The 13,646-nt window shown below is 45.0% G+C and overlaps 1 protein-coding gene across 1 annotated transcript in view; it reads right to left on the bottom strand.

The window, feature by feature from the left end:
• The window catches only part of kat6a (K(lysine) acetyltransferase 6A), a 34,771-nt gene that overhangs the window by 20,099 nt on the left and 1,026 nt on the right, over window positions 1–13,646 (bottom strand). Inside the window, exons 2-3 of the mRNA XM_084945257.1 lie at window positions 11,453–12,914; window positions 387–495 (exon numbers count right to left, since the gene is read on the bottom strand). Of these exons, the coding sequence (XP_084801383.1) occupies window positions 387–495; window positions 11,453–12,151 (808 nt within the window). The 5' untranslated portion in view covers window positions 12,152–12,914. The remainder of the gene's footprint in view (window positions 1–386; window positions 496–11,452; window positions 12,915–13,646) is intronic.

Raw genomic sequence — 13,646 nt, 5'->3', positions numbered from 1 at the left:
CATTATGATTATTATGGACTTATTGAACTGCCATCAAAGGGTGAAAGCAGTGAAGTGTAAGCTGCCTTTAAATGTCTGACAGCAGCTGCGTTTGTACATAAATGCAGTTGAAGTATCAATTAAGTAGCAACATAAAAGATGAAGCACCAGAGACAGCTGCGCGTGTGTGCATGCACACACTGTGAAGTTTACGTCTTCCTAAGATCCCATCATATTTTAAAGCCCCAGTCTATGAGTCTGAATGCATGCTTTTTTAAAATAACTTCTTTAATGTGTCACCACCAGTTACATGGATGTTTCTGCAGACAGCTGATTGGCTCCTCTTGTGCTGTATCTGTTCTCTCTACAAAACCTGAATAGTGCAGAGTCTTGTAGGCGGCACTCACCGCTGTTGCCACAGTCGGCGCAAGAGATGAGCTCCTCTGGCTTCTTATCGCGATTCTGCTCCTTCGTCCCCAAACAGAAGCTGCAGATGGGGATGGGCTCCGCCACCGGCTGGCAGAGGGACAGAGCAGAAGGGAAGAGGGGGGAGACGCGGGAGAGAAGAAAGGGGAAGGGAAAAAAAAAAAGAGTCGAGACTGTCAGTCAACTTAACAGCTTCATTGTACAAGTGAAAACAAACAAAGTGGCCTTGTGTGTCCCGCCACAGCGGATGACTGTTGCTGTGTGTATTAAGACGCTAACAGTGAACTGAATGAACGCTACAACAACACCGCTGGAGCACATGTGGATTTCTGAACAAAGAGTTTTAAGATGATGAAGAACACGAGAGCCACTATGATTAGCGGCTTTGTATAATTTATGTGGTGTGTCACGTTAGAGACTGCCATCATGTGTCACTGTCTCTGCTGACTCCTCTGCTGTTTGATCAAAAGCTGGGACTGGGCTCCTTAGCTCGTACTGGCTCAGGCGCGTAGTTCCACTGCAGCGTGTCCCATTTTGACACGTTTTTCTCCCTGAAACATACCATTAGATATTCAGTTCTGCGACTGCATGAATCTTTTAGCGGGTCCCCTGAAAGCACAATCCGTGGCAGCAGCAGGTGTGTGCTCGGGCACAAAACAAGCCCGATATCTCATATGCACGCACGCACAAACCTAAGCCAGGTTTGTGTCCATGAAAACAAAAGGCTGGATAACGTTTTGTTAGACATCAAATAAGACTTGTGTGTCCAATAAAGATGAAAAATCACATCCCTTAAGCACTGCAGGTGCACTTCACAGAAACAAGCACAACAGGAGGGGGGAGGAGGGAGGACATGAGGTGACTCTCCTTCAAAGTTTCTGGATCCTGGAAGCCCCGAGGGGAAGTGACAGTTTACTCGTACGCCACCAGTAATTTTCTTTTATCTGTTAAGCAGCTTCAAACAGAATGACTAAGCCTAATGTTAAAATGCAGCCATAATAATTTATACTTTGGTTTTCTTACTTACAGCCTGCATAAATGTTACTGTATGCAAACAGATACAAATAAATGCCAGGAGAACTTGTGCTATGACTTTAAAATTGTTAGTCTTGCATGGTGACCTGTCGTCCTGCTAAAATCAACTTTGATGCTAGCCTGCTTTAAAAAAAAGAAGAAGAAGAAGAAAATGCTGAATAATGAACAGCTTAGCCCACATGATTGCTAGCTGTAAAGGTGTGCCAAGCAATTCTGAGTTAAGAATAACTTCCACATGTTCTGAGGTTCAGCCAATGTCTGTTTAGAACTTCATTAGGACAAGAAACATTATAAACACACAAAACAGCTTGAAAACGCACCAAACAAGAAGAGAACTAGGTGCTTCTCCAAGGCACGAAAATCAAAGACCAACTACAGCGTGTTTATTAGAAGAAAATAAGATGCAACTGTGGCACAGCCACTGACTGTGAGAAAAACACTTGTGATGAACACTCTGGAGGAGCTACAGAGCTCTGTGGCTGAGATGGGAAACACTGTCCTAACGACATCTGTTGCCTGACTGCTTCCATGTTCTCAGCTCTGTGGCAGAAGAGTAAAGGAAAACCCACTGGTGAAAACGATTCTGCATGACATCTGGACCAGTGCGTGCCAGCAGTCACCGAGGAAAAAGACTCTTCTGCAAGCTGGGACAATGTGGAGCATTTGTAAACCACCCTGAGCTCTTACATTTAGTCTGAATCCTACACTGAATATCAGCCCAAACATCCGATGCAGCAGAGATGCTTCTCTGCGTCTCTGCTACTGAAAACAGGACCCAAGTCTTGGACCTGTGATAACTTTTCTAGAGCACATGCTTTGATCGCTGGGCTCTCAAAGACCAAACCGTCTTGAACAATCCTCTCTCAGCTGCACCTTCTGTTCTACTCACAGTGGGTTGCAACAGCAGACCGCACCACATATTTGATTTGGAAGATTTTTACTCTAGATGCCCTTCCTGACACAGAGTGTCCTCTGCTGGTCTCAAACCGGGGACCTTTTAGACATTAAGCAAATGTGTAACCCACTACACTTTGGTGCTACCCAGACCAGTTATCGTTTGTATCAGATATCACACAGATGCATTATAATGACTAATGTCACGGGTACGCAAATGTGATATCAACACAAACACATTAGCATTCATACTGCAGCTCACAGAAGTCTTCTTCAAACGAAAGGTGTCATTGCTCAGGAAGGGGAACAAAGAAAAAATGGAAAAGGCACAACAGTAGCAAGCATCAACTGCTTCTAGCATGGAGACAGTAAGTAAGAGGTATATATATATATATATATATATATATATAAATAAAAGGATTTTACTTCCTGGTCTGCAAAGTAAAGCAACACTGAAGTGCCTTAAACCCACATTTAATGGCAACCGGGGGCGATAAACAGTAGTTTCTGGGAAAACTGCCCTTAAAGACCTGTGGAATCACTTCCCTGTTGGGTTTCAGGGCTCAGTCACTTATTTTGAGTCATAGTGAATACCACATTCAGACCATTTTATAAATGTTAGGTCGTTTTAAGTGTCAGAAAGCAAAACTATCCAGTGGGTGCTTATTGGCATGTGCTTTCAGTCACATCAGCAGGTCTACTTTCATCGCGGTATCTTTTACACTGCCTACGGAAACCAAGAGTACGTGATGTGTGCATCTTTCTTCCTGTGCCGCCCTCGATCACCCTGAAACTGGCACTCTGTCATCATGACTTTGAAACCTTCATCTTTAATCAGATGGGGCCTCTTAACACACTAAACATACTGTGAATCCACAAAGTGACAACCTGAGCTGGCTCTCTGTCGATCTCTTAGATGGATAAATGCTTGTTGTCACCTGCCATGTGCTTGTGCAGTTTCACCGACACATGCACGCCTTAACAGAAAGCAGAGGGGTACAAAAAGAAGATTAAAAAAAACACTTAATGTCTCCCAGAAGGCACAGTTATGTTAGTTTGTAATTTAAAACCAAACCGAGACAGAAACAGAAAAACAGGAAAAATTTGATCTTTATTGGAAACTCTAAACATCATCTGTCCCAAGGACACTTTTTAATCAACACAACCCTAACAATAAAGGTGCTCTCCTTTATTAACGACACAAAAAGTACAAAGGAAACACCAACATGACAGTGAGTGAAGCTGGTGTTAAGGTTTTTACAGCACAGCAGGGTAAATGCACGTAGCTGCGCCGAGCTAGGTAGGCCGCTTGCTCTGGCAGGGAGGAGACGAGGACAAGAGCTTGATTTATTGGGTTCATTTCCTTCTGACTCAGGCTGCTTCAGCACCCCCCACCCTAAACAGTGCAGGGACTGAGAGAGAAAAGGGGATACAATAAGAAAGTTAAGGGAAGTGAGAGGTAAATGGAGAGAGGAATGGAGCGGGCAAAGAAGAGGCAGATAAGCAGAGACATGCAGGGAGCACAGGAGGACGACAGAGGCTTAGCTGAGGAGAAACCTATACGCGCCGGCTCTATCTGTGAAAAGGTTTTACAACTTTACAGGCAAAACTTCTAGAAATGGTGATCGTGCGCTAGTTTATACTGCGACAATGAAAAACAAGTCATTACCAATCACCATCAGCATTATGAAAATAACTATGAGCTACAAAACAAGTCGACAATTTCACTAAAAAGAAATGGAAGTCAGCAACAACAAGGAGAAAAAAGAAAAAAAAGAGGAGGAGTGCTGTGTGGAAAAAAAAGACAGCGAGGACAAAAATAACAATCGAGAGGGAAGGGAAAGCAATGAGCGAGGGAGAAAGAAAGAATGTGCACCAGTCCTCGGAGCAGCCTGCGTGCTACCAACACCTCAATCATTCCTGACGCTTTAACCCCTTCCATGCCGGAGGAGGTCAACTGCTCCCACTCGGCCTCTGAGCGCTCGAGTAAACAAGAGCTGAGAAAGAGAGAGAGGGCGTGCTGCCTTTCACGCAGACACCTTGTTTAGAGACGCACGCTACAGCGAGGCTTCAGTTACTGACTGCCACTACAAATGAAAAGGAAAAGCCAATCCTCTTGGAAGTGTGAATCTTAAATTCTTCCCAAGAACAGTCGTCTTCCCAGTTTCAACCTTTCCTTTTAAAGCGCTAGTTGCCAGAGCCCTTGTTGCGCCACGGCGATATTCCAGAAACCTCTCAGACTTCTTCGACATTTAACTTGAGGCGTGCGTGTTTGTGCGGATCTACGTTGAGCTGGCGTTTACACATTTTGGCTCCGAGGATTATTTGGAAGCCAAAAAAAAGACACACCTTACTGTAACTGTTAGTAGCTACCTGCTTTTACAAGACGGCATTAAAAAAAAACCCATAAAAACCTGTCATACAAGTAAAAGGTTTCCCCTTAAAAAAAAAAAAATCACCTAGAACAACAGTTGTACAACAGTTGAAGACAGCCTAGTCTGATCCAGCTGACACACCCACTGATGTTTTATGGATCCATTAACCACAGAACAGTCAACTCTCCTCCTGTGTGTTAACATGAATGCCGTGTTCAGAGGGATAATAGGTTATTAACAAAAAACACATTTAAAAAAAAAATGGTGGTGACCTGGTTTCCCCTCCATATGCACAGTTCTCTCAAAGACAGAGGACAGGGGAGGGAGACAGGAAGGGGAGCACAATGGAGGGAAGGACGAAAGGAGAAATGAAGGAGGTGGTGGTGGGGGGGTGTTGGAATAAAAGGCAATGGGAGAAAAGAGAAAGAGAGAAAAGCGTTGCTGTTGTCCTTGTCTCAAGTCAAGGATCTCATTAACATGGGAGCCTGATCTCAGCTGGCCCCCCAACACTACCACCACACTTCCCTTATGTTCCCTCCCCAACCTCCAACACAAACTCATTGATCACTGTTACAGGGCACGCCGCGCAGCCAGACAACACACAAACACTCACTCCGAGAATCATTAGATGGTCTGAACACTGGTAGTCATGAGACACACCTTGACGTGCTGTCTGTTGGCTTACACGCACGGATGCTCTTGTGACAATAGCTGGCATGTAAAAGTAAATAAAGCATCTGAAATCTCAAATCCCTGTAGCTCCATTGGCCGGGTAGTGACGTGAAAATAACCGGGCTGCGTTATCCAGCGACAGCTTGCGGAAGAAGACCCTGCGATGTGCCGTGCGTCCCCTCCCTTCAGCCGAGCCATCGCCCTCCATTTAAAAAAGGAAGAAAAAAAATCATCGAGGTTAGCCAGGGTGCACGGAGCTAAATCACGGCATCAAACGAAGCGGGACTGGCCGTGCTCCAGCCGTCACTTCCACAGCTGCTCAACACATTGGCTCCATTTGTGGGGATGGTGAGGTTAGCCGTACGCGAGGCCTCACACAGCTAAGGTTCCCGTGCCAAATGCCATTCACATCACTCACTGGTGAGCTCGAGGTTACTGCTCCCCTTTGGGCACTGCCACTACTACTAATGTAGCTTCTATAGACTCTTGGCCAGTTGCATCTGTTCGTAGCGGTTAATATGTGGCTTGCAGAGTCACGCTGCAAGACGGCAAGTGAAACCTGGCTGGTGCCAAAACTGAACACTGCTAAAAACATCTTAGGTGTATGAACACCAACTGCAGGTGATCAAAACGTGAAAAATTAAAACTAAATTTCAACATAATGACCAGCCAGATTCAGATATTTTAGCATGACTTTCAGACATTTAAATATCTGTCCATCTTAGTCAAGCTCTTACAGGACATACAATAATACAACAAGTTGTCAGTTTGAGTAAACTCATCTTCACCACTTGTCACTCCACTCTGCGTCTACAGTCTTTGGGATGGATCAATGCAGTTGCGCCCCATATGCACGCTTATTTCAAACGTACAAAAGTTCAAGCATGTACAGTCTGTGTGCTTCAGGGAAGGCTATAGCATGAAACCACCTAGGAAAACAACTTTTGTTACCTCTGTATAGGGCTGTGCGATATGACCAAAATCTCATATCCCGATATAAGAATTATATCGTCCCGATAACGATATAAATCACAAAAATGTAACATTTTCTGTAAATTCTGTGAATCTCGGGCAGCTCGACTTGCGGGAAATGTTTCCAGCTGCGCGTCATGTAGCTGGAGTCGAGTGTTTTAACTGATGCACGAAGCTATACATTTTTAGACATAAGTTGTAACAGCCGCCGTTTTCTTTGTGAGTATTTATTACATGGCATGCTGCGGGGAAAAGCCTGTTCTAACGTTTGAGTCTAAGGTTTATTTTTTAGCACCTGGCGCCTCTTTTTTACTTCTCATCCGTAAATAATCTGCATCTTTCACGTGATTCAGTTTATTTTGAAAAGTCTCAACAGGATCTTGAGCTTTATTGTGAAAGGTTTATGTGGAACATAAACAAGCGGACACGCGATGGTGTTACCGTCATTGTTGCTAACGACAACGCATAAAAACAGGCGCTTGTCTGTCTGTAGTGTGGTTATATTAAATAAAAGAGAAAGAGAGAACTTTAAGGAATTAATATAGCCACTACAGTGACCATCAAAATGATGAAAAAAATATTGCCGTAAACAGTTTATTTTGCGACACCACGAAACAAACGATAGCGTAAAATGAAACGATAGACGTTTTTATATCGTCATCCGATATATATCGTTATATCGAACAGCCCTACCTCTGTATACCACTATAGCTCAGCTGCTTGAGCAGGTGACCCATGACCCAAAGGCTAGAGTCCTTACTTCAGTGTCCCGGGTTCAAGTCCACCCAAGTCATATTAGTTAGGAACTGTTGCCAAACCAAGACAGTGTAGTGTTATGCTTTAGGGCTGTAACTGATCATATTCAACATTAACTGCTGGCTCATTTTTCCCCAATTAACTAATTAATTGTTTGATCCAAATAAGTAGAAAATGGTGTCAAATACCAACCAGTTATCCTCCGATGGCTGCTTTAATTTGACAAAACACAGTAAATAGAACAGAGAAGAGCAGCAAATCCTCATATTATCCCATTACCAAAATAGCGTGCAATTAATTTTCAATCCATCAAGAGCCTCCATTGTGTTTTGAGTGAAGTGGCCCTTTAAATAAGTGAATGCTAAAAACAGTTTTCCCATCTCTCTGCTGGCGGGTACCGGCATGTGTCAAACAAGAATTGTGCTTGTGGTTACAGCGAAGCGTGAGCTTAAAGCTGTACAGAATGAGACTTTTTTTTAAACTTTGGACACTAATGGGGGGTCAGCCGAGGCCGGGTTTCTGTCAAAATGGAAACAATTGGTGCTTGTCAAAGGGAAAGCGGGGCAAATTATTTCACTTGTTGAAAATGTTTTTTGGATCAGTCAAAAATCTGAAATTCAAGACGAGCTAACACCAGACTGGGGGTTTGGGGTGGAAACCACTTCATTGCACCCAACTTAGTCATTTTCCCAGCATTTTTGTGGCGCAGCGCTAACTCTGGAAAATGCATGCATGGAAGCATTTTCCAGAGTTAGCATGCATCCAGGGAAAAAACCCAAAAGTTCTCTCCTGTAACAGCAAGACATGAAGCAGCACAACGAAGCATGTGAAGGTTAACCATATCAGGCAAGTTTTATGAAGCTGTGCACCAATTTTAAGGTTCTGGGCCAATATTATTGTTTAAATATCCATGTGGTTCATAGCTGATGCCTATGTATATATTTATGTATTGCTGGCGCTGCGCAGTGACAATGATACATAAATGTCATTTTATTTGCCAATTTGTTATCAGTAAAATATCAGCTGATAGTGACACATTAGGGCATCTTTAATAATAACATGCAGTGCCCAACGTTAGGAGTATATTGGACCATGCAAAACAGTTCATTTGCTTGACGCTAACATCAGCCAAATCTGTTAAAGGTCAGTGGGACATTTTGGAGGGAAATCACTGCAATGAGGGGTACAAGTGTAAAAACGTAGCTCTGCAACTGTGTTGCTGTTCACCAGTCGCTTTTTTCACACGTCCTCGCCGTGACACTGCACGACAACATTGAGAACTCTGGTTCACCCCGCTCCAGCTGTTGAGTGGAGGGCAAATGCAGGGCAAGAAGATTGCTCTTTCCTATTATAACTGGAAGAACATCACACACTGACACACACAAGTATACCCACACAGAGAGATATATATATATATATATATATATATATACACATACACACACACACACACACACACACACACAAAGGCCCAGCATCAAGCCCATCCCACCTAATGGCCATAGCCTCATACTGCTAACGGGTGCTCAGGGAGGCAATGAGGTTTGCCATCTATATATCCATGACCCCTGGTTGACTTTTCTCCCCCATTTACCTCCCCCTGCATGACCTGGCAATGGCACCCTATTAGGGTGAGAGAGGGGGGAGACAGAGAGACAGAAATAGGGTCTGGGATCCCGTTTGAATGGAGCACCCTGATGCAAACATCAGCGAGTTAAGTACACAAATCTCCCTGCAAATGGGGTCAATGCTAGTGCTTAGCCATTTGTTTTGATTTTCCTCCCCCTCCGCTGCCTTTACTCACACTCTCCCTCCTCCTTTCCTTGGGAAATCATAACTGTTAGCAATCATGCGGGGCAATATGGCAATGATGCGCGGGTAGAAAAGTAGCGAGTGGAGCAGAGCGATCGTGCACCATCGCCGTCTCTCCGTCTTCCATGCGCACAGTTTTATCTCTTTGACGCATGTGCCACTCACACAGACACAAACTAACAAATACATCAAGAACACGGCAACGTGGGGCGCACAAAACACACATGATTGAGCGGCAGAGTGGTTCCTTCTCCTGGAGAGATTCATCAAGGCACAGCACAAGAAGAAGCGCTGAGAAGAGGGAGGGGAAAAAAAAACAGGCAAAAAAGGAAAAACAGAATATTGTGTGACTACCAGACACAAATGTCAATTTCCTCACTGCTGCCGCAGCTTCTCCATGCACCATTTAGCCCAAAGCTTCAAAAAGAAACTGCAGTAATCTCCCTATCCATGCCCCCAAACTGAATTCATATTCTTAGGCTGATTATGAAATTTCACTGATGCAACAGGGTGGCATTTTCAGTGAAATCATTTGTGTTACAATTGACTCTTCTGCCAATATTTACTGTGAACTAACAAATCTAATAAAAGAACCATGGCAGATCATATGGTAAGAAAACAAAAACCAATGCATTCATCTATGTAGAACCAATGCATTCAAACTGAGGCATGATTTATTCTGTTTGTATTTTGCCTCTGAGGCAGCAAAGCAGGCTGATCACTCGCTGAGTCAGAGAGGAGGTGGTTGATTTCTGTTTGTCTTAAGAGGTGGATCATCTGCAGCCAAGCAGGTCACTGTGTTAGGCAGAGCCCATGTGATTGCAGCCAGCTCTCTAGGCTAATCCTATTTTGTGTGTGTGCACATGCACGACTATGGGCATCCTTAAGCAGGAGCCCCTGTGGCTGCAGACATGTACACACAGAGGCCAGACAAAGCCAGAAGACAGCCAAAACAGTGCTTATGATCAGTCTAGTCTTCTCCAAATCTGATGGCTGTCGAGTTAAAAGAAAAACCTGAATGCCTGACCCCTACAGTGAGTCCCGTTATGCCATGGAGGGTGACTTTCGGATATTGTTTTGGTTTATTTGGAAGGACGTGTCACTGCAATTCAAACCAAAGTTGATCTGAGTGATTGCCTCCATCCTGTGATGAAACCTTTCCATCCTGCTGGGAGTGGTTTCTTTTCCAGGATGGCATCACTCTCAGTCTGCTTGCTTTTTTTCTTTTTTTTTGTCTTAACATGCAATAGAATGGGTTCAAGTCTGTGTGTATGTGTACAAATCTCTGGCCCTTAGAACTAGAGGTTAGCAGCCGGCTGCTCTCCCTGATCAGGTTACAAAAGTGGGTGTGTTCCCTCTCTCCTCTGTCGCCTGCATGTCTGCCTCTCCCTCGCCCTCTCTCCAACTCATTCTGTCTCCCTCAGTTTCTCCTCCCGCTACGTCTCTCCTTTTCTGGTTACAGGAGCCTGAAAGTTTGCGTCATCCAAGCCTCTCCCTCTGGCAACACTACAGACCACCTCTCTCCTGCTCTCTTATTCTCTCACTTGTCTATGTTCCTTGCCTTGCTTCCTTTCTTTCTTTGTCCCATCTCCCGACAGCACCTGACAGGCAACAGCCCCACAGCTGGTCCACAGTCCCTGCAGGAGGCTGGATGCCATGTGACTCCCCCTTAACTTCTCATCCTGTGTTGCTAGCCCACCAGCCACTCACCTAGCATCACTCTGGTATTGCCCGCCTGGCCCACATCACACGCACGCCCACCCAGTAAAAGCAAAGGCAGACTAGCTGACTTGCTCCAGCTTTCTAAGATGCATCTATTCTTTTTCTCCTCTGATGATAACACAAAGTCATACTTCAGTTTGAGGCAGAACGTTGGATCGTGCTTGCTCTCAAACCTGTTGCACTGCCACTCTGATACTTTTCAAATAACTTTGATACTATAACATTAAGCCACTCCTTTAGATGCCATTTGAAAACTTAAAAAGTGACACAAAGTGAAAGCTTACTACACTGTAGCAAAGTACAGGGTTGCAGGGGATGACAAATTTGGAGCAGCAGGGAAAATGCAGCACCAGAGTCTTAGGTGAAAGATCAGCAACAAGAATGTGTTGCTTTCACTTTCACAAATCATGCTCACTTGCCCTCTGTTGGTCCAAAAAGTTCACTGATAAACACATCAGACTTTTAGATTTCTTCCCACAACAGTCTCAAATACGGTCGTAAGCATATCTGCGATTTTAATCAGGACCTTCAGATGCCAACAGGCAACAGCGCTTCACACTCATTTTTTCACTAGAGATCAGTTCTATCTTGATCTCAAACAGGTCTGTAATCATTGACACTCATTTACAGGCCATATAACAAAAAATCAAAATCATCCAAACACTCCACAACAAATCCATGTGACAAACCAACGCAGACATACAAAGCATAATAAACGTGGCTGTGTGTTTACTTTAAGTGTATTTTATTTCATATGTCCATGTCTGAGTATGCATGCATGCGGTTTTACATGTGTGCAGAGACTTTACCTTGTCTTTCTCGTGTGGCAGCAACCGGACCGGGGGCAGCGATTCCAGAGACACCGTGCCAGTCCCATCATCCTGGTTGCTGCTACGGCTGAGGAGCTGGAACAGTGGACCCTGTTTGGCCACGCGCCCGTGGGCCACGGCTCTCTTGAGGGCTACCCTCAGCTGCTGGTGGAAGAGGCCCGGCCCCATGGAGCCGCTACCCGACAGGTATGCCGCCACATCAGCCTGACACTTGAGGAAGCGTTCGATGTTCTTTAAGCTGGAGCCACCCGGCTCGTGGAGCCCCTCCAGTGCCCGCTTAATTAATTTGTTCCAGTCGAGACCCGGTTTCTTCCCCGAATGCGAGTGAGAGCTGCTCCCTCCACTGCTGCTGCCACCACCTGCTCCTCCACCTCCTCCACCGGAGCTGCCGCCTCCGCTGCCACTGGAGCTGCCAACACCTTTGGGCTTGGGCAGGGCCAAGCGCCCAGGGTTATCTGGGTCCTTGTAGGAGTTGAGACCTTTGTTGGTAACCTTGAGTATGGTACCATCCTTGACACTAAGCTCTAACTGCTCCAGAACTGTTTTGCGGTCCAGGCCATGGGACATAGAGACCGCATTGCAAATGCGCTCCTCTGATGGTCGCTGCTTCTGCTTCTTTACCTTCTTGATGGCCTCTAGAATCCATTGGGTGTACAATGGGTTTGCCAGTTTCACCATGGCTGCTGTCTGGGTGGGTGCAGCAGCACTGGGGCCTTACCGCGAGGACCACACACACAAAAAAGTAGAGACTGTAAGCCAAGTAAACACTTGGCTTGCGCCGTAGCGCCGCCGCCTCCTCCTCCCTTTTGCCCTCTACCAGCTTACTATCCCTTGTCCTGGGGTCGCACAGAGAGTCCCTCAGAAGCTGAGTATAAGCAGCACGAAAAGGAGCAGCTGATCATAGCACAACCCCCCTGAGCCAACCCTCCACCTGGTGAAAATCTGGTCCACCCACCACCCACTTCCAGCCAGGTGAAGATCCCTGGCAAGAGGCAGGGGGAGCAGAAGAAGCTTCAGATCGATTACCAACTTATACTCCCACAGTACCCAAGGTTGGGCAGGGCAGATTTTGGTTTGGCTTTTCACAAAATGTAGGCGTTTCCTGTTTAGATGGCCCCCGGAAAAAAAAAGAAAAAACAAAAACAAGGACTGCCAATAACAGCAGTCTCCTCTGCTCAGACTCTCCGGGACATGAAAATCGTGTTTCAGTGATAAACGCGAGGACAATTGCACAAAGGTTTCTGATAATTATATCACTCCAGAAGATTGTGAGTTTTCCTCTCCATCCACATCTCCTTATTTTCGCTCGTTCACGTTTGCTCCCTTTCGCTCTTCCAGCAGTCTGAGCTTCTCAGCTCTGGGACGGAACAGATATCTCACCACAGGGAGCAGCCAGGACCGATCACCTTCATGCCTATTGCACTTCAGTAGCTGATGAAAACTGTAGGAGGGGGAAAAATAAAAAACACAGACACAAGGAAAGAGGTTATAGCACATCGCTGCAAAGATGGGGCACCTAATTTTACAATTTTAGAGAACAACAAATCAGAGTGAGATACAGATGACACAAGAAGGTTCATCTTTTCAAAACAACCCAGGCACATCATCTGGTGGCATTCATATAAACAAAGCCATACCTTCCTTCTGAATCACTATATTACTCCGTAAACTAGACACGAAACTGGTAAAATTTAAAAAAAAAAAAGTAATAATATTTATTATCCCTAGCCAACTTCCCAGATTTCTGTTTTTAAATAAACCACCATGGGGTTGTACCACTAAACAACTATCACTAAGAAACGCACAGCCAGTGACAAGACCAGAACTTCTAAAAATGAAAAAACATTAAGAACCGTACTCATACCTCACGCAACTGTTTAAAAACTGTGTGTTACAAACATTGTAAACAACCCCATCCTCAAAAGTGCACTACAGAGTTGACAGCTTGGCTAGCTGGGTTGCTAACGTAAACATGTTACAGTCAAAGCACAGAGCTGTTAGCAAACATTAGCCGCGAGGCTAGCTAATAATCAAAGCCAGATTAACAGTCGCATGGCCAAACCGTTTCCTGTCGTTCTGTTTACTCACATATTATGTCAGGCTGCCAAGTATCTGACAACAAGCCTTCCCGCTTACTGCTGTTGTGAAGCAAGCTAACGTGAGAAGCTAGCCA

The sequence above is a fragment of the Perissodus microlepis genome, chromosome 12, assembly GCF_051167445.1.
Source record: "Perissodus microlepis isolate ML-2025 ecotype Zambia chromosome 12, ASM5116744v1, whole genome shotgun sequence".
Lineage (NCBI taxonomy): Eukaryota > Metazoa > Chordata > Actinopteri > Cichliformes > Cichlidae > Perissodus > Perissodus microlepis.
This window is presented reverse-complemented; position numbering and strand designations above follow the sequence as displayed.